Source organism: Pantherophis guttatus, chromosome 6 (genome assembly GCF_059756535.1).
Source record: "Pantherophis guttatus breed Tessera chromosome 6, ASM5975653v1, whole genome shotgun sequence".
NCBI classification, from domain to species: Eukaryota; Metazoa; Chordata; class Lepidosauria; order Squamata; family Colubridae; genus Pantherophis; species Pantherophis guttatus.
The window spans coordinates 63,459,352-63,480,240 of NC_142068.1; the positions used below are offsets into that span (position 1 = coordinate 63,459,352).

The 20,889-nt window shown below is 37.3% G+C and overlaps 1 protein-coding gene across 9 annotated transcripts in view; it reads left to right on the forward strand.

The window, feature by feature from the left end:
• The first annotated feature begins 308 nt into the window (after positions 1-308).
• MGMT (O-6-methylguanine-DNA methyltransferase) overlaps positions 309-20,889 on the forward strand; it is a 245,358-nt gene continuing 224,777 nt past the window's right edge. For 2 of the 9 annotated variants that reach the window (XM_087871653.1, XM_060682920.2), the window contains exons 1-2: positions 312-403; positions 16,623-16,655. In XM_087871653.1, coding sequence (XP_087727779.1) covers positions 16,632-16,655 — 24 coding nt within the window. In that variant the 5' untranslated portion in view covers positions 312-403; positions 16,623-16,631. Of the gene's footprint in view, positions 404-2,521; positions 2,643-7,568; positions 7,613-16,622; positions 16,656-20,889 lie in introns of all 9 variants that reach the window. The other 7 variants (XM_087871652.1, XM_034436468.2, XM_034436473.3 and 4 more) reach the window with 7 other exon arrangements.

Sequence of the window (20,889 nt, forward strand, 5' to 3'; positions counted from 1 at the left end):
CTTCACCCAAAAGGAATCGCATCCCTTAATCCTCTTTGCGGCAGGCACGTTAATAGCGAAAGCGCTTCTAGGAAAGCAGCTCAAAAGGATTCACTTAGTTGCTTGTACATATATGCAAAAAAAGGAGAGCCGTTATGAGATACCCCATCACTTTTCCAATATAAAAAGCTAAGAAGAAGGGGAAAAAAAAGCGGGAAAATCAGGTGGGAGTGGATGCGCGATGAGCGGTGCGTAGAGCTTGTCGGGAGTTGTAGTTTACCGTGTTAGGAAGGCGGTTCTATGCTCTAAATCTTCAACTACAAGGCCCACAAGGCAAGGCTTCATTCTCAGCGTCTTCCACACTCCCTTCCTTCCTTTCCTCTCTTCAGGTCGGGCTGCATCCGGCAGTTTTGCTTTTCTTCAGGTCAGCTGGGGTAGGGTCGCGCGCGAAAGAATCCCGGTTTGCGCGAAAGAGACTTCGAGGCTTAAGTGTGGCTGGGGCTTTGGAGCAGAGTCGCCAACACTAAAACTGGCGTGCTGCAGCTTCGCTGGTTCAGTTCCACACGATTTAAGATCGAAAAAAAGAAGGCTTGCCAGGAGATTCCAAAAGGCAGGCTGTCTGTCTGTCTGTCTGTCTGTTCCTCCCTCCATTATCAAACTAACTCTCTCTCTGTCTATGTCTATCTATCTAGACATGGGAGGGGGGGGGAAGAGTGTGTCTCTCTCTCTCTCCTTCCCCCCCTCTCCCCTTATCTAATCCTATCCTATCCTATCCATATCAATCCTATCCTATCCTATCTCTCCTATATATTCTATCCATCCACCCACCTACCTTCCTACCTACCTACTCATTATTTATTTATATTCCACCTTTACTTCCTGACAGTTAGAACAATTAATCAGTGGAACAACTTGCCTCCAGAAGTTGCGAATACTCCAACTCTGGAAGTTTTTAAGAAGACGTTGGATAACCCTTTGTCTGAAGTGGTGTAGGGTTTCCTGCCTAGGCAGGGGGTTGGACTAGAAGACCTCCAAGGTCCCTTCCAACTCTGTTATTCTATTCTATTCTATTCTATTCTATTCTATTCTATTCTATTCTATTCTATTCTATTCTATTCTATTCTATTCTATTCTATTCAAACTAAGTCTCTCTGTCTATGTCTATCTATCTAGTGTCTCTCTCTCTCCCTTCTCTCCCGCATCTAATCTATCCATATCTATCCTATCCTATATCTCCTATATATTCTATCCATCCACCCACCTACCTTCCTACCTACCTACTCATTATTTATTTATATTCCACCTTTACTTCCTGACAGTTAGAACAATTAATCAGTGGAACAACTTGCCTCCAGAAGTTGCGAATACTCCAACTCTGGAAGTTTTTAAGAAGACGTTGGATAACCCTTTGTCTGAAGTGGTGTAGGGTTTCCTGCCTAGGCAGGGGGTTGGACTAGAAGACCTCCAAGGTCCCTTCCAACTCTGTTATTCTATTCTAAGACAGCGAAAATATCTAATAGGCCTCCTATTTTCCTCACAACAACCCTGTAAGGTGAATTGGGCTGAGAGAGTGACTGCCTCTTTTTCTCCCAGCCCAAATGCAAACCTACTTCCAAAGAATGGTGACAATCTGATATGCAATAATTAATTCCCGGTGTTAGAATGAGGGGATTGTCCCCTAGGTCTAAAAGAAACACCCGGTTATGACTAGAATTGAGAAACAGGCCTCTTGGACTGTGTTTCTTCTGCAAGGGTGCCTGAAAGCTTATCTCACTTTTCAGAAAAGTGACTTATGACCATTTTTCACATTTTTGACTGTTGCAGCATCCACATGGTGACATGATTTACATTCGGATCAGTGGTGAAATTAAAATTTGTTACTACCGGTTCTGTGGGCGTGGCTTGGTGGGGGGATGGTAATATGTCAGTGGGCGTGGGCATTTTTTTTTTTTACTTTTAAAACCATTTTTTCTACAACCTCTTCGGTTGAAGAGGTTGTAGAAAAAAGGCTTTTAAAAGCCTCTGATGATCCCAGCTGAGCCGCGCGATCATCAGAGGCTTTTTTTTTATTTTTAAAAGCATTTTTTCGGCCAAAGAGGTTATAGAAAATATGCTTTTAAAAATTAAAAAAAAAAGCCTCTGATGATTGCACAGCTCAGCTGGGCAATGGGGTGGGGGGACAGGGATTTTTGCTACCAGTTCTCCGAACCACCTGCCTCCATCACTACCGGATCGGGTGATTCGGTCCGAACTGGGAGCATTTCACCCCGATTCGGATGCTTGACAACTGACTCACATTTATGACAATTGCAGTCGTCAGGTCGTGTGATCATCTTTTACAAGCAGAGTCATTGACAAGCAGAGTCAATGAGGAAACCAAATTCACTTACAACCGTGTTACTAATTTAACAACTGCAGTAGTCACTTAACAAATGTGGCAAGGAAAGTCATAAAATTGGGCAAGACTCACTTAAATTTCTCACTTAGCAGGCTTTTGGGCTTAATTGTGGTCATAAATTAAGCACTACCTGTACTTTCTTAGGTAGGAGGCGGGTAAGGAGAACCTGAAACATCGAGTGACCTAATGGTCAGAACTGCTGGAGCAAGAGACCAAGGCCTTTTTTTAACCATTAAAAAAACAACATTTGGAATATCCACTTGGGGTAACGTTTCAGCCCTGTCTTCTTTCAGTATCTGCTTCCAATGTCTTGACTTGCTCTCATTCGCATGCATATGAACTATTCCCAACATTTGGTGATGGTCCTGCTTCAAAATGCATCAGTGTTTTTTCCTCAAGCTTCTGGGCTGAGGGTGGCTTATCCATTCCCAAAGCAGAAGATTGGAATATTAAGGAACTTGAAAACCAAAGCCAAACTCACTGGATACATACTAGGTGTATTAATCCTGCCAAAAGGGAATTAGAAAAAAACCTAAAACAGCAAACAATCCACTATAGTTTCCTTCATCTTCCTATTTTTCCTGCCATGTTTAGATTGGGTTTTTTTTTCTGTCCAATCCTGAGTGGGTGGAGTCTGGATCTTGAGAGAAGTGTGTAATAGTTTAGATTCGCTTACAGGCTTATTTTTACCGTTTACTTATGGTTTTGGGAAATGAAGGTGTTTCATTGTCTTGATATTATAGAAGACTATATTTGGGGCTTTCCAAGGAGGTTTATACTTAAATAGGTTTTTCAAATTGACTTTTTAATTGGAACAGCCAAGCATCTTTGTGAGCATTTCTGGGTAGATAGAAAAAAAAAAACCAAGAATGGGCATTAGTATTAAATTTTCACCACTCATAGCTTCATTTCTTCAAAGGTTTTTTTTCTTTTCTTTAAATTTGATTTATATGCCGCCCTTCTCCGGAGACTCAGGGTGGCTTATAATGCGTTAAGCAATAGCCTTCATACTTTTGTATATTTATACAAAGTCAGCTTATTGCCCCCAGAAACTGGGTCCTCAAAGGTTTAGCTACCTTTCTTGTTTATTGTAGTAAAAGTGTGGTAACTTAAAGTTGAGTGATGAATGGACCAGCATGGCTTACTTGCAGATGTGCTTCCTCATTCAGTATGTGAATGCCACATATTGAGGGATTTAAAATTATATATTACATTTATGTCACTATTTTGTTTTTATTATATAAAACTAAATTTAAAGAAGTTTCAGTTAAATTAGTTATAAGCAAAAGATGTGTAAGATGTTCCACAAAGACATAAAATTCACGGCTTTTAATTTCACTTCAGTTAATGAAAACATCAATTTCCCCCAATTCATAAGAAATTCACCACTCTGCATAAAAAAAATGCAGATGTGGCACACACAAGCAGGATTGATTTAAATCAAGGTGATTTAAATAATTGATTTAAATCATGAGAACTCCTATTTTATATCATTGATTAAAATCAGTTTTCCAGTGATATTTCTTGACATATTTTAAAACAATTGTGCAAATGTGATTAAACACATTAATTTATAGTTCAGTAAGCATTTTGCAATATAGTTTGATTAGTTTGAGCAGTTACTTCATGAATTAATTTGATTTTTATTATTTGTGAAATAGTGCATAATAATTATTTATTTGCCTAACTGTAAGAGCAATAACACAGCATATGAATTCTGAAACCATACATATCAAGGGCGCTTATGTTTAATTAAACATAATTTTAAATGAAAAACATTATTTTTTGCTGTTAGAACAACCTTTAGCATTAATATCCAATTATGGTCCTTAAATTTGACTTAAAATATCTTTAGAATTTGATAGTCTCAGCATTATAGCAATTGCTTAAGTTTTGTTCTTTTTATATAACTAGAGCTTTGGTCTGGTTTTTTTTTACTCAGACAACTTATCAGATAGATATACTTTTTGTGATTAACATCTTAAAAGAATGCCTATAAGGACAGCCTATCTTTCTGTGAAGCTGCAAAGTATTTAAATGTTAGCCACAGTCACAGAGTGAGATGGGCTTTATCTAAATTTGTTAAATTTATTACAGTGAATAAGATCTGGGGCTGTAATTATGGTGAATAAGATTTGGAGCTGTAATTAATGTTTCTAGAAATTTGAATATACATTTTCAAAAACCTCAAATTGTTGTAAGACATGATTTCTTCATAAAGTCATGTGTTGACTCATGCAGTAGTTAGCTTGTATATATAATTAAAGGAAGCTACATGGAAACCTCAACTCAATACAATATGGGTGGGTTTTTCTCAAAATATGATATTGAGTTTTTAAATATAAAATTATGAAAATATATTAATCTAAAATAGAGTTTAATATACAGAATGCATATTTCAGTAAAACTCTTTGGTGCTGCTTTGTTTTGTGTCTGTCAGAGATGGCTTTATTAGACTTTGTTTTGAACAAGAAAAACCCTGAATTCTTTTTCTCAAGACCAAATCTTCTGAAAGATTTGGCAGGTTGGCAGGAACAGATCCAGCAGTTTCCACAAAGTTGTTTATGAAACATAACTCACGAAGAAGTGACCTTTAAGTACTCATCACAGGAATTCAAACGAAGTCTTGCTTTTTGGAGCTTTTAGAATACCTTCTGGAAGTATTTCAGTATATGAATATATTGCTTAATATATTTAATTCATCTGAAAGTATAATATTCCATTTTATGGCTACACATACAAGGGAGGAGGGGGGAGAGAGATCTTAAGATAAACTCACTAAAGTAGCCTTTATCAGTACTTCCTGTCTTCAGCATTAATCTGCACAGGTTTATCTCAAAAGATTGTAGCATAACTTTCCAGGTCATGTTGGAAAGAGAAATAGGAACAAAAAAAATATTTAGTATTGGGACAGAGAAAGTATTTCAGGGTCTCTAATAAAGTTTTAGGAAAAAGTACTATTGACAGTTCATAATACTTAATTATGAAATCTCAGTGTTAAAAGATTATTCTTTTTCCTATAAACTGCCTTTTCATTTCATTGTGTCCTAAAAGATGTATTAAAATTCATTTAAATTATAATATTAATAAACAATATATAAATGGCCAGGCTATCAAGTATGATCCTGGTCTAGGATTTATCTAGTATTTATACATTACCTACTGAGTCAGTTGCTTAGGTTGTTAATGGATATTGGCTTGATATGACTTCAGGTTTTCAAAATAAAACATATTTAAAGGTTTGGATAAAATAGCTGTGCTTGGAAGCTGGCCTCAGCAACTTTTATCTACAGTCTGATCCATGACAAATTAATTACACCACTTATGCAGCTATTGCACCATACTCTATAGGAAGCTATACTAGTTCTACAGTAACTTGTGTTACTGTGGCTACTTTATCTCCTGATAAGTCCGTAATTAACTTGTCACTACTGTTTAATGCTTACGGTATGTAGAGAATCAGTTAATGGCATCACTAAAGCGGTAGTAGCCTGAAGGAGAAGTTCATGCCCACTGGGAAGGCTATCAGGGATTGCTTAAACACAAAGCACCAGGGCCTGACTGGAAAGGTATTAGGATAACAAGTTACAAATGCTACTGATGCAAATATAGTTAGTCTCTGATGGCACTCTTGATTTGGGATCAGACTAATTTCTATGAGAAAAAAAAAGTAACTGAGGTGTTTTTAGTTGATAGCAAATTTCTATCCTGTTCCTGGAAAGTAAATTTATGGCATTCAATGCGGCATGTGTATGTGTATATAAGTACAGGCTTCTGTTACAGGGTACTTTATTTATCTTACTGTATGTATTATAATGTTAAGAATGTTGCTTTCTTTGAAGACTGTATGACTATTCCTTATACTGCCCTGGAGACCACTAACATAAAAGATGGCGTCCTAATGCATGTGTTGAATGTTAAAAACTCAGGTTATATAGCAGTGCTTTTTCTCAATTCGATCAGAGTTGAATCATGGTCTCATGGGAACAAAATGCAGTTCCTTTCTGCATCATCATCAACCATAGTGAGCCATGATGCAGCTATTTTATGGTAAATTTCAGACTATTTTGACAAAGAAAGCGTTACTCATTCATAGGGACAAATTTACATATTTTAAGAAATCCATGAAATGAGCTAAATCTTAAGTATATGATATGTGCACATTCTAAACTGTACATATGTCAGTGTATTATATATTTAAAGATTTCCCATGTTAGAAAAAATTCCTGTTTGCAGCACTTGTAGAGTCAGCAAACTATCCAATGCAGCCTGCATTGCCCGTTCCCAGAAGTCGAGGGGTGAAACTGAATGCACGTTCTACCAATAGCACAACTCGTAAAAGCAAGCACTTGTTAAATCTATTTGTTTTTATTATAGACATCGATCTGCCAGTCGCAATAATGCATTTATGGACATTTTTCTGCAAGCACAGCGCTGGTGGCAGTTTTTACTGACAAATTGAGTCATATGGACAGTAGTTCAAAATAAGCTTACTTTATTGACAGATTGTGCATTTCTGTAGTTCACTATATTTTTAAGAAAGCTGGAGTGGCAAAAAGGAAGCTATTGGTAATGTAAGACAATTGGTCTAATTTCTGAAGTACATATTAGAAAGGTAGCTTCATTTTTACATACTTTGTAAAAGTACATTTTTACATACTTTGGTTATATGCTCCCTGAAGAGAGAGGACCACCCAAGACAAAACACAGTATGCATGTTTTAGGAAAGGCCCTGCAAACCTGAAACTGTCATAGTAATAGCCATTGTTTTGGCTAACATATATGAATTTACTTCTTCCCATGTAATTTAGGCTGGGGCTACAGTCAGGTTTAGATTAGAGCCTTCTATATTCATGCATTGTGAAATACTTTTTAAAAAGTCTGTTCTGATTTAATTGAGTGTACTGTTTCTTCCACTCTCACCAATCACTCATAATTTTTTTGGAACAACTTTTCCTTTGTGCTTTCTACCTGTTCTATGCTACCTGCCCCTACCCCCCAAGGGGCTCAGTATTTATATCAAGTCCACTAGTATATATGTGAATTTTCTGTCAGATTTCACAGAACCTACAGTATTAGAACCATGGCCCTGTATTTGGAGAGTTACAGCATAGTTCTGCACTGCAAGCAAGAAGTTAAGTCCCAAGATACACATTCTAGGACTTGTCTTATTTTCTTTTTGAATCAACAGAAATATGACGGATCCTTCCTGGCCTTGTAAGCAGAAAATATCTGGTAAGTATTTATGTAACATTTTGGCCTGATCTAAGAATATTTGATTCTTGCCTTGAGAGCTTTAGTTGTACTGTTTGGCACTGAATCTGTGTGGAAAAGGTAGTGACAGGAAGTGAAGCTATCTGGCACAGGATGGTAGCATATGAGATCAATAATAGCTGTCCCACTTCTTATACACTTGAAGCTCCTAATGCATTCAGAACAACACCTGCATTATTAGATTAACAACATCTGTTGATGCGGTGCTTAAAAGTTTGTGAACCTTCAGTATTTCTGCAAATGTGGCCTGAAATGTGATATTTTCTCCACACAAGGCCTAAAACTAGGTAAGGGGACTTCAATTAAAGAAATGAGTCAAAATCATTATACTTATTCATTATTTATTGAGAAAAATTATCCAGTTACATATTTGTGAGTCTAAGGTACATTTTGTATCCCATGGATCCTATTGATGTTACTTGCTTTTGTTCTGTAAAAGAAATAAATTTCTCATACTATATCTGCCTTTTCTCTAGAAAAGGTTAGATCTAGATGATTTCTCAACATTTTTAACATTTCCCAACTCGGATTTCTTTATTTTTCTTTAGTTCTTTTCTTTATTTTTCATATTTCTAAGGCAGAGTTCCCCAACATTTCTGGTGTTGCGGACCGGTGAGGGGGAGGGGATAGTTCTGTGCGAGCAAAAGGGAAGCGTGCGACAACTCCATTTGTACAAACAGTGAGCATTCATTCCCCACACTTGTGCAAATGGAGCGTGTGTGCATGCGCTCTCCCGCTGCTTGCACAAGTGGGGATGCACATGTGCGCACCTTCGCCCGCCACTTCCCAGTTCCAGCTTCAAATAACTCAAGGCCCGGTAATCAGCCATGAGCTGGTGGTTGGGGATTCCTGTTATAAGGCATAAATACCTGGAGATTTATGCAACTTTTAAAACAGCAATAAATTATATAACCAAAAGAACGATTCATGTCCAGAAAAACATTCAAACTAACATACAGAAACAGAGGAGAGAGAGAGAGAGGTTTAATCGGGAGTATTGACAGAAGCCCATGGTGTGCCCTACCCAAGACCTGAGGGGGAAAGACTCCAGTTTTAAAGACCATTTAAGCATCATGGTAGGCCAGATTCTTGACCGGATGCTTTTCCAGAGGGCAGTGCTGCAACAGAGAAGGCCCACTTGAGTCCCATCAGATGTTTGTTCTGTGAATTGAATTAGTTAAATATATATGCCATATATATATAAATGGCATATACATACATAAATATGTGTGTGTGTGTGTGTGTCAGTGTGTGTCAGATCCAAGTTACAGAGTAACACATTCTGCTCCTTCCTGCCTTTTTGTGAAAATTATGGATTATTTCAGAATTCAATTCATTTAAATCAGAATACCAGATAAATCAGCGCCTCCTAGTTGTTTTGAGCTACAGCTTTTGTAATACCTTTTCATTGGTTATTCTGACTAGGTCTTATGGAAACTATAAACCAGAATAACTAGATGATAGTTATTGTATATTATTCAACTATGTTAGGAAAGTGAAACATTGCTGACAGAAGACATGCTAATTGTTCAATGAGTGCGCAAGCTGTGTTCCTGCAACCTTGTCTTGTTAGTCAATAAGAGAGAGTAACATTGCCTTGTAACACTGCAAGATGCTGACTGATCAATTGATGTTATAATGATATTTAAATTGTCTTATGGTTATTTAGATCAATCATTGTAAAGTGCAAGCAATGAAATAATTATTTTAAGTACTGAAAACATTTAGATGGTTCAGCAATTCTGCACAATACTCTATTGCAGGCTGGTGTTTTTGAATACAATCATTACTGTTCAGGGAAATTACAAACAAAAAGTGAATTGTGAAGTGGATTTTGACAATTGTGTAACCCATTTCTGTGAAAATAGCATTGTTACTGATGGGATTATCTGCAGAAATAATTCCTGGAAAAGCTGAATCTAATGGCTATCACCATCTTGATGGGCATCAAACTGTTATGCAAACTTAAGTCTTTACTAGCCCAGTTCCTGATTTTCTCTATTAGAGCTGTGTTAAGACCTTTCCAATATATTTAACTAAGTAAAACATTCGGCCTAGATAATGTAACTATATTACTGTAGTATAAAAGAAAACCAGAACTATAAGTAGCAAGTTGGTAGATACAGCATTTTATAAATTGCATCCAATGGAGTAAAGGTAGAGCGAGTACAAATACAGATGGTTTATGAATTGTTGCCTAAACTATTGCTCCTTGAAATAGGAGCTAGTTGAGAGAAGTGTTCATGAATAGGAAGGAGACAAAGATTGCTGCTATAATTATTGCACATAAAACAGTCCTCTGTTACTGAGTATGCTTTGTTTTATATTGTGCCATTAATATTTAAAAGGTAGATTTGAATTCTTTTCAGTTATCTCCATTTAGTGGTTGTTGATAATTCCATAGTGAGAACCTCTAAGAATATGATTAACCTTGAGGGTCATCTTATAATGTAATTATTAATGATTGATTCTATGCTTGAAATCAATATAAAAAGTTAAATTGCTTGGCATATATTTGAGTTTGATTTTCTACATTTGGTAAACATGACAACTGGTATTGGCTTTATATAAAATGTGTTTGAAGGTCTAAAAGTATGCAGCTTAGTTTTTAAATAATTATGGCTAGATGTGGTGGTTCTTACATGACATATGTTAATATGGCCAATAGTGTTAACAACGTGTGCCACTAATAGTTAGGGTGGGGATGAACAGTAATTGATCTTCCTGGGAGTGCTGTAATGTAAAAACAATTCAGGCTGTTTGAAGTATATTTTACAAGTGCGCATTGGGCCTTTGGGATGTTACATTGAAAAACCCAATTGTACAGTTACCATGGGAACCCAATTAGAATAGATTGCTTGGTTTTTTCATCTTGACCAAAAATCTAATGTATTTTAAATGTTTTCATATGAAATTTTATTCATAGTCTGGATTGATATAATAATAGCTTTTATTTGAATATTAAATTGAGATAGGCTTGTATATATTAGGACTTCCCAGTCTTGGGCAGAAAGAGAATTTTGTGCATTTATTGCATTTTTAAAACTCTGTTAACCATGGAATGGTAGCTGTATAATTAGACCACTTACAGTAATTTTTTGCCTGCTTAAGAATTTTTTAAAAACTTTAAATCAAACTGATGCTATCTTTGTAATATGATTCTTCCCTTTTTAGTGACATATAGTACATTGACTTTTTCTAAATATTTTATACGTTTCCTGATGTCTTTTTTTCAAATGAAAAGACATAAACTATGAGAAGATTTAAATTCTGAGAAGTGAATTCAGTGAAAGGTATTTACAAATATATTAGGATTGGGAACAGGGAAGCAGTGAATCCTCCTCCTTGAAGGTTTTCAAGAAAAGCGTGTATTAGTTGGAAGGTGAAAGGTTTTTTTTAGCTTTTTATAACAATACATGTAATATTCTCTATCTCCTCATATTTCAAAGTCTGAAAGTATAATTTGATGGAAAAGGTAATCTCTGCAGAGAAATGCACATCTGTGCTAATATGAGGAACAAAAAAGAGGCAGATGCAGAAAAACCTTGGTTACGTAGGGAAAACCTGGCAAGAAGAAAAACACACATAAACCCTACGAAAAAGTAAGAAAATAGATACTATACCTTTACAGGGAGGATACATAAGATGTGGGTGTGGCCTACTGATGAAAGCAAACGAGCTAGAAATAGATCTATATAGGTCTCCCACCCAGCAGGAAGAGCTTGCTAGCTGCTAGAAAGGAAAAAAGCCCAGAATTGAGTGGATGTGATTCTACTGAGCTGGGGCTGCAGAAAAATCTTGGTTACGTAGGGAAAACCTGGCTAGAAGAAAAACTCACATAAACCCTACGAAGAAGTAAGAATATATATACATACATACATACATACATACATATATATATGTCTTTGGTTATTCGGGTCTTCTCCCACGTAAAATTGGAAGTGTCTTGGCGACGTTTCGACGAAGTCTCATTCGTCATCTTCAGGCTGGTGTTCTCGGCTTCGTGCTTCCAGGAACAATTGCTCCTACTTCCATTGCTCCTGGAAGCACGAAGCCGAGAACACCAGCCTGAAGATGACGAATGAGACTTCGTCGAAACGTCGCCAAGACACTTCCAATTTTACGTGGGAGAAGACCCGAATAACCAAAGACCTACATACAAACACCCGCGAAAACCTGAGAATATATATATATATATATATAAAATTAAAAATTATTTAAAAGATAAACAATTGAATATTTAAAATGACACATTTTAAGTATGTTGTCATTGCATTGTTTAAAATGCTTCTTTGAATATCACTTTAGCTATTGAGAATGGATTCTAGTTTCATTTATACTTTTCTTTTTCTCTCATGCTGGGATCTTCTCTGAGTGGCAAGCTAAGACACGTCTAACATCTAACTGTGCAAGAGAAGCAGCAGCTTGCTTTGGAACATATTCCAACCTCTGCTTTTTATCTACTAGCAGAGAATGTACTCAGATTCAGCCAAATAATAGCACAATTCTTGGAGCCAGGACTAGCAATGTCAGTTGTTAAAATGTCCATGACCTTTTAGCCAATGAAATGGCTAAAGACAGATTATGACTTTATATTGCATGATACTGACAATATTCTAAATATTTTTCTTGTTTTCAACATTCCCATAATGATCCTTATGTCCTGTATATACAAAGTGAAAGATTTCCATAGATGGATAGGATCTCAACAAAATATTGTAGTATTTAGTGCCTTGTTCAGGTTTCTTGTACTTTCTTTCAAGATTCTTCATTCTATCATCCTTTGGTAGTTCCTCCTATCTAATTTTCTCTTCAGGGAAAAATGTATTTTAGGAAGCTGCCTTACATTTGATTAGACTCTGCCTAGGTAATACTACCTACTTTAAGTTAGAGTGGCTCTGCAAGGCTTAGGTAGATCTTGATATGTATGTTTTTTAATTGTGTGTTGTAATCTTTATATTTCTCCCGTGCGCTGCTAAGAGAGTCCAAGCAATGGGTGTTAACTTCATCTGATTGGCCAGAGACTGAGTTGAATTTGTTTAACCACGCCTCCTCCCTGCTGAGCTCCAGTTTGTTAACTCAGTCGGCCTAGAGAGACTTAATATTTTTAGCTCCATTGCTTGGACTTCAATTAATAACGTATTCAAAGGAGAACTACCAATTTAAACAGGACAAATTTCCTTGCCACTTCAAAAGTGTCTCCTTGCCTCGCGCCCGACTGGGCACTCATTAGCCGAGCTGTGGAGCAAAGCGGTGGTGTTTCTTTCACTCCAGCAGGTCTGCACAGCAACACGGAGTTGCAGGCTGATTTCAATAGGCCAGTGAACATCTAAGTGTGAGTTTGGTGGCCAAAGCAGCGCAGGTGAAGCCGTGGTGTCAGCTTTGAGCGTTTTAGAGAAGGGGGATTAAATCAGTGGTGTCAGAGTCTTGTTTTCACCCGTGGGCACGCTGTGGAGCCTTAGGCGCCATTGAAGCCATGGTGCGCCAATTCTCTTCACCCCCCCAGAGTGATCTTTCGCGCTTACAAGCCATGGTGTCGGCTTGGTGCATGTGATAATCCCAAGGCCTCAATGTCCCATAGAATAACCCTCTGCAGTGAGGCATACTGAGAGGCACAAGCAGCTATTTCAGGATAGGCTTATACCATAGGCCTCAATTCTGTTAATCAGCACGAGGCCTCCATTTGGATTCAAAATGGCGGATCGTAACCAGTCTTCCTCTCGCAACCCTGGTTGTTCTTCTCTCTGACAGACCTTGGTTGTTAGAGCCCCTAATAAAGGGAAGTCAAAATCCAAAGGAACCTCCACCAGGTCCCAACTTTCTGCTCCAGCTTCCACTTCCTCTGCATCAGAAAAGGATGTCAATGTGCATTAGAAAAGCAATTTGACAAGACCCAAAAAATGGCAGAGGCTGACAGGCATTCAGCCATTCCTGAAAGCATCAGGGAGACATGCATTACCTCTGAGGAGGAAGTCTTACCTCAGGCTTCTCAGCCAGGTATGCTTGGCTGGTCCCCTAATATTTCACCTGGTATACAGGTTTCCCAGCCACCAGGCTACTATCTCTGAACATGGACCTTCGTATCACCAGGCGTCTTCCCACGCCTCTGCCACCCTTATTCCTACTGCGACGGGGCTCCACCCGGAGGAGGGGCATAACTCTGCATTGTCACAGGAAATCTGCAACATAAGTGCATTGACCATCTCAAAGAGATTGATGCTGAGGCATTTTGGCCCCAGTACATGCGGCTGAGCTGGATCTACAGGCCTTTCATCCAACTGGGCATATTGACAAGAAGTATATGCAGGAGCCTCACTCGCCATTATCTTCAAATCATAGCGACATGTCGCTTATGAGAGAGGAAGATATGGCAGACTATAACCTTTCCGAGGATGAGGGAGTCCTCCCAGACAGACCAGTTGCCACGGGGCTATTTTGTCATGACTTATTTAAAACTTTGTTGAACAAGGCAAAAACAACTGCCAATATGGGGGCACTTATTGGCACTCTGAGGGATCTGCGGACCCTCCAGATCCCACTGCTCTGCTCTTCACCGAACCAGTCACAGAGCAGGAGACTATTCTACCGGCCAAGCTCTTTGTTGACGTTATCCAACGCCAGTGGAATCAGCCCAGGTCCATCCTTTCCCAAAGTGGTATGGATAGGAAAATGTATACGGTAGAGCAAGATCTGGAGGAATTTCTGACTCTCCCTAACGATGTTCCAATGGCCAACTTGGCCTCATTTAACATTCTCCCTTCCGACTCGGCTGAAGGTTTGAGGACAGGAGGGCTGAGCTTTCTGCTCATAAGACCCATCAGGGCCTGGGCCATTCGATCTCCCATGGCGCATTTTTCTTCACTAGAACCTCCCTAATTTGGCTTCAACTGATGCAGTCCTGTGCATCACCGGAGAATACCCATATGCATCAGGACATAAACTGATTGCTACTGCTGAATATTCCGCAGACGCAACCCTCAATGCAGCAAAATTTGCCTCACGGGCCCTAGCGCCCAATGTCACCTCCAGATGCCTCTTATGGCTGCGGCACTGGCAAGCAGACATGAAAACCAAAATGGCAAACGTAAGGTCCTTCCTTATGTTTACAGAAGGACAGACAGGAGATCATCCTTTCTGTACCGCAGGTAGCCCTTTTGGGCCCATGATACCGGGTTTCAAGCCCCGATCTACAAAAGGTCATTTCCACCACCCATGGACAGGTCAAATGACAGACAGCCCTTTCGGGACCATATCAGACAACCCCAGGCCAGGCGTCCCTTTCGGGGAGCTGGTTACCGACCCTACCGTCGGACCAAGTGACTGCTCTGGTAGGCCCATCAGCGACCGTCTTGGAAGTTTGCCAGCAGATGGCAAAGCACGACCACCAACACCTGGGTCTTACAAACCATATCACTTGGGCTCATCCTGGAATTCTGCTCCGAACCTCCACGGAGGTTCATCCAATGCTCAGTGTCAAAGAACACCACCAAGAGGTCTCAGATGGAAGTCAAAATCCGTCATCTACTGGCCATCCAGGCCATAGAACCAGTACCTCCTCAACATTAGGGTTTCAGCTTCACTGGTATCACTGGTAAATTAGTGTATTAAAATAAAAAATTAGTTACAATTACAATTACCTTAAAATTAACCTTTAAAGCACGGGTGTCAAACTCACGGTGTCACGTTGCCGTTACATGTTGTGTTGTGACTTTCTTCCCCTTTGCAGACCTGGATTGGGCATGGCCTGCGTGTGACACATCCAACCCGTGGGCCACCAGTTTGACACCCCCGCTTTAAAGGATCAGGACTTATGATGGTTGATAAAAATAAAGTTAAGTCAGTAAATTAATCAGTAAATTAATCATACTTATTGGTAGGTAAATTTAAAATTTGTGATTGTAAGAAAAGGAATGTTGTGAGTTTATTTTTGCAAATAATTTTCTTCGTAGAAAGTGAGCTTAATTAAATGTCTATAAACAATAGATTATATCAATTTTAAAAATAATATACTTCTCCGTTTTATTTTAGAAATCTAGGTCTTGGCTGGTCACATTACCTGTATTAAATTGGGTTAGCATGATTGAAAGGGGATATAATTTCTATTCAGGCTGTTCAGAGCTCTTTATTTTTAACACACGTTTAACTAAAACACTTGGGAGAAGTCCATTTGTTAAAAATTCAACATCCCCACCCCTCTAATTAAGATCTGAGAATATTCCCAGTGTATACGTGTCTGAATTAGCAAAGAAAAGGCCTCCAGCAAACAAAATGAAGCTAATCTACATTTTTCATTGTAACTTAGGTTGTTGTAACTACAAACTGGTAAGTCATGATAAAAAGTTTTAGAGACACAGGTGACTTCAGATAAGTTCTTTAGTATTGAGCTTGTTGGTCACTTTCTATCAGCATTTTAGACCATCATAATAAAAAGAAGTTATTTTGAAATAGGTTCCAAATCATAACTTTGACCAGGATCTAGATAACTGATTGGTAAATCAATCTATATCATTCTGCCCTTGAGTGGGAGAAATTAGTCTGATTAGAAATAATGGAAACAGATAAGTGACACACATACACACCCACACAATCACACACATACATATATAGTATAATAGCTGGAATGCACTATTTTTACAGGTTTTTTAATGGATCTTAAGTTGCTGTTCTTTCTTGTGGATTTCTATTTCACAAGACAAGCTATGAGAGAAAGCTTCATATAGTCATTTGTTGATTATGACTCATTACAGATGATAAATGACCTGCTAAACTTCAAAATTCCTGTTTGCTCAATAGAAAAGAAAATCCCCATTTTCTATGTCAGGCTACAAAATGTGGAACCCGTTTTTCATGAGTTTGTATATGATAAAAGAAGACATACTATGAGCCATGCCATTTTTGTACATAGCTGCTTATAAATGAATGCTTTTGTGTGTTTTTTCCTAATGACTTTCATTCTTTTCTTTTCTCTTAGGCATTTGACATGGCTTCAGAACTGCATAAACAAGTACGTTGCTGTAAGGGTGGTGGGAAAAAAATAGTGCATTTAAGTTGACGCACAAAGTAATAATGTTGGAGAAGAATTCACATAACAAAGTTGGCATCCTTCCCCAGTGTCCAGCAGTCAGTGTTAAAAATCCAGTCGACAAGATTGATGCTGCATTGTAAATCTCAGTAACTCTGTCATGGTTGGTAACAGGCAGCAGTAGACCTTTCTGCATCACATATTTATCTTCCACAGAGCATAACCTAATTGAACATTGCTGTACTTTTTAGGGTTAACTGATCCTTTTCTGCCCTTCCATGACTAGATTAATCTTCTTAAAAGCAAAAGAAATAAAACCTAAAGTTTTGTCTTCACATTGATATTGTGAATGCATGTGTAGTGTTTAATACTCTGTGTATTTAATGGATGTATAAATTCTACACAGCACTATATTTTAACAATTGTTTATCAAACAGCAGCATTGGTAGCTGATGTCCCATTTAAATGCAGAATATGTTAGAAAAATCATAAGGTATGAATATATTATTTGAAAAATGTTCTTTTCTTTTCCTCCCTCATTCGTCTCTTTCTGATGGTAAAAGAGCTCGTTCATAACGTGTGTTAATTCAGTGCAACTCATATTTACAAATCACATAGTAGTCAAATCCAGCAGATGTGGGACTATGTGCTTTTTAATGTATTTGACAGTTTCTACAGATTGGCGTGATTTAGGGTATGCCTTCTCCAATTCCACACTTCAAAAGAAGAAAACTATAGAAAAATGATTAATATGAAATTATAGCATTTTTTTCTTACAATCTATTGTAATATTTTTGACTCTACACGATAGTCTTAATAAATTGTAATGTATACATACCTATTCATATATCCCTCACTGAATTACTTAAATCCGTGGAACTTTATAAGGGATATTTAAATTTCCTCTGTTTCACTCTTAGAGGTGAAGGCACACACAATTATATTTACATGCAATATAAAGTATGCATGTAGAATTAGAGTTATCGGGTTTACACTATTATTGCCAATCAGTAATGGCTTGCAGAATCTATTGAAAATAGGATCACTCCTGAATTTTGTCCCAGCTCTAGGATTCTTGGGCAAGGGAAAATACCATTTTAAGGAGGTCGCCAAAGTGCCTTAGAACAATAAATAAGTCTTCCTTTTAATTTGTGGAACCTATAATTGCAAATAGACTGTTTTCCACAATTTAACCTGATTAATCTGGCTGTCATTATATGCTTCTCTATAGTGGAGAGGATACACAGCTTCTTCAAAATGCAGGCTCAGTACAAACTCCCTCACACTTAGTTCGGTAGTAATAGTGAGCATTTTTTCATAGTTAATGAGCATAAAAAGTTGTATTGTGATTTTATATATCCCAGCTTTTCCTATTAAAATGGGCTGGGAAGTTGTATAACATGTAGAGCAGGGGTGTCAAACTCGCGGCATCACGTCATGTATCATGACTTTCCCCCGCTTCGCTAAACCAGGGTTGTGCGTGGCCAGCACATGATGTAGCCAGCCTGTGGGCTGCAAATTTGACACTCCTGATGTAGAGGATCTAAAAATTCTTCATTTCAATTCTGTTCCTCTCCCTGGTTTCACTTTTAGTTTTTTAAAAAACATTTTATATCAGTCTTAAATAAGGTAAGTTTGCTGTACTAGTCTTGGATAATAAAAAGTTTACTTAATATATAAATTGTTATACTGTGCTATATTTTGAATGTTAAGAATATGGCATCAATTCTGCCCAGTCTCTTAGTTCATGCTTTAGTCCTACAAAAGCCCAATTTCAAACTCAGCTTTCCTTGTTCCTGTGTATTATGAATGTTAGGATTTATAACCATCTGAATATCATATACAATTCATCAACAACCATCTTCTTTGGAGAGATTTGAACAACTCTTTAAGATTAGCAGATATCCTATGAAAATACAATTTATTTTACCATAAGATTTTGTATATGTGATATAGATGACATAAACATTATTGGGAAACAATTGTCTGAATCTGTTTTAACAATGGCAATGGAAATAGTCTTATTTACTTCCGAGTGTCATAGCTCAGTTTAGTTAAAGAGAAGTATTGTTAATAGGATTACATATATTGCTTGGATGGATTATTATTACTATTATCCTCTAGTTCTGACTTTTCAGGTGTAGCTATTTTAGTATTATGGAGGATGATGGATGATCCAGGAAAGTTTCTTTTGAAGCACTTCTGATATTGTGCAATGCACTTGGGGGTCAGCTGCACTTGACTGATGCATGATTTATCTGATGTCCCTGCCACTTTCAGAGATAAAGCTGCTATTTTATCAAAAATGCCAGCAACTGTGACTTAGAATTTATATGCTTTCTTTTTCAAATAATTGGTATGATTATTTTCTGGTGTAGCAATAAAATTATAGAGGTAATTGCACACAAATGTGAGATAGCACCAAAATACAATAAAATTAACCTGAATTAGTCTCATTTGTCAATGAAGTATTTATGAAATGTATTTTTGCAATAAGAGAGACCAATATTATAGCTGGAAGGTGAGTTATTGCCTTAATGTAATACAGTTTGAAATTTAAAAAAGAAACTTACAGTTGAGCGTGATTGTGCTTTTGAAATTAAGCTGAAATGATATAATTGGCAGCAATAATACATTGTGAAGGTAATATCTTTTCTTGTGTTATGCCTAGTTGCCTTTTCTCTTAGTTTGTTCTGATTTGAGCTTGTCAAATAATGTGAGAAACTCTTCTGTGAAATTTTGTCCATTTCAATAAGAGAATATTATATATAATTTGTTTTGCCATTCTGTTTTCATGTCTGGAAAACAATTGGTTTTTGGAAGTGCTATGCTCATTTCTAGTGATCATGGAGTGAGTTTGGGCAGTGCAGAACATGGATTTTAGATAGGTATTGTTCCTATGGGAGAACATCCTGTGAAAAGTAAAAAGAAAAGGCGAAGAGATTTGTTATTGTCTGCAGCTGGAGCATATATTGATATGATTGAGATTAAATTATATCATATTTTACCTTTTGTTGCAAACTTATGTACAAAATATTAGTCAATGCAAAGGGCTGTTTTTCCCTATCCCCTAGACACCTCCTAGAAAATTTGCTCATTAGCTTACTTGTCAAATCTTTTAAACAATGCTTTTCTCTCCTTCTCTCTTCTAGTTATTTGCATTTCTCTGATATTTATTTTCTGGTGATCTCCATATTGGAGAATTCATAGATTTTAAACATGAATGACAACATTGCTACATTTTGGATTGATTCAATGTTCTGATATATGGTTCTTTGGGGGGGGGGAATAAAATAGTATGCAGGTATCTCCTTCTCTATAGTACATTGTTCTACCTTGGCTAATTCTTCAGAAGACTGTTGCAACTATTCCACCAAAGCCTATAAGCCCTTCAACTCCAACATTTTCCATAAAGCATTGCACTTTTAAAGAGGTACAGACAGAATCTTGTAAAGTTAAAATTGTGCAGACTTTCAGATTTTGCTCATTAGCTCACTTGTCAAAGCTATTTAACAAGGCTTTTCTCTTTTAGGTACAATTTTCTCTGTGGTGAATCTGTTTTTCTTTTTCTGATCTCCACATTGAGTAATTCATTGATTTTAACCTACTTATAATTCAACTTTTTCCTTTAGTAGTAGAACGTACCAGTTTTACTATTTTAAAGGATTTGATTTAAAGATGGAATTATGCCTTGAAATTGTTATAGTTCAAGTATTTCTTAACAGATTTTTTTAAAAAAAAATTATATATTTTGCTTAATGTGGATGTGTTTTATTTCACATTTATTTCTGCCCTCAAGTGACTAGCCTGTAATGGGCACTGAACCATGGACTATGGAGTTGGTCAACAAATACAATTTTCTTAAATGTGGGAATTATTACTGCTTTCGTTGTTCATTTGTTTCATTGTTGATTTGGACCATATGACCACTTCTGATAATTAAATGACAAATCTGACAGTCAAGGCATTTTTTAAAGTTGCTGGTTTTGCCGCTATGGTGACAGTTCATTTGATAAAAAAGGATGTTTTGGAACATAGGACAGGCTGTTAGTGAAAACAGCCAGAATAGCATTGCAGAATAGTTGTACTCCTCTGTGAATGGAGTATCAGCTGTCATAACTGCCGACTCCTTTTTGTCCTTTTGTTTTAAAACATCTAGCAACTTTGCCTTCATCCTTGCTTCTTGACTGCTTAAGAACTCACATCTTTCTTCTTC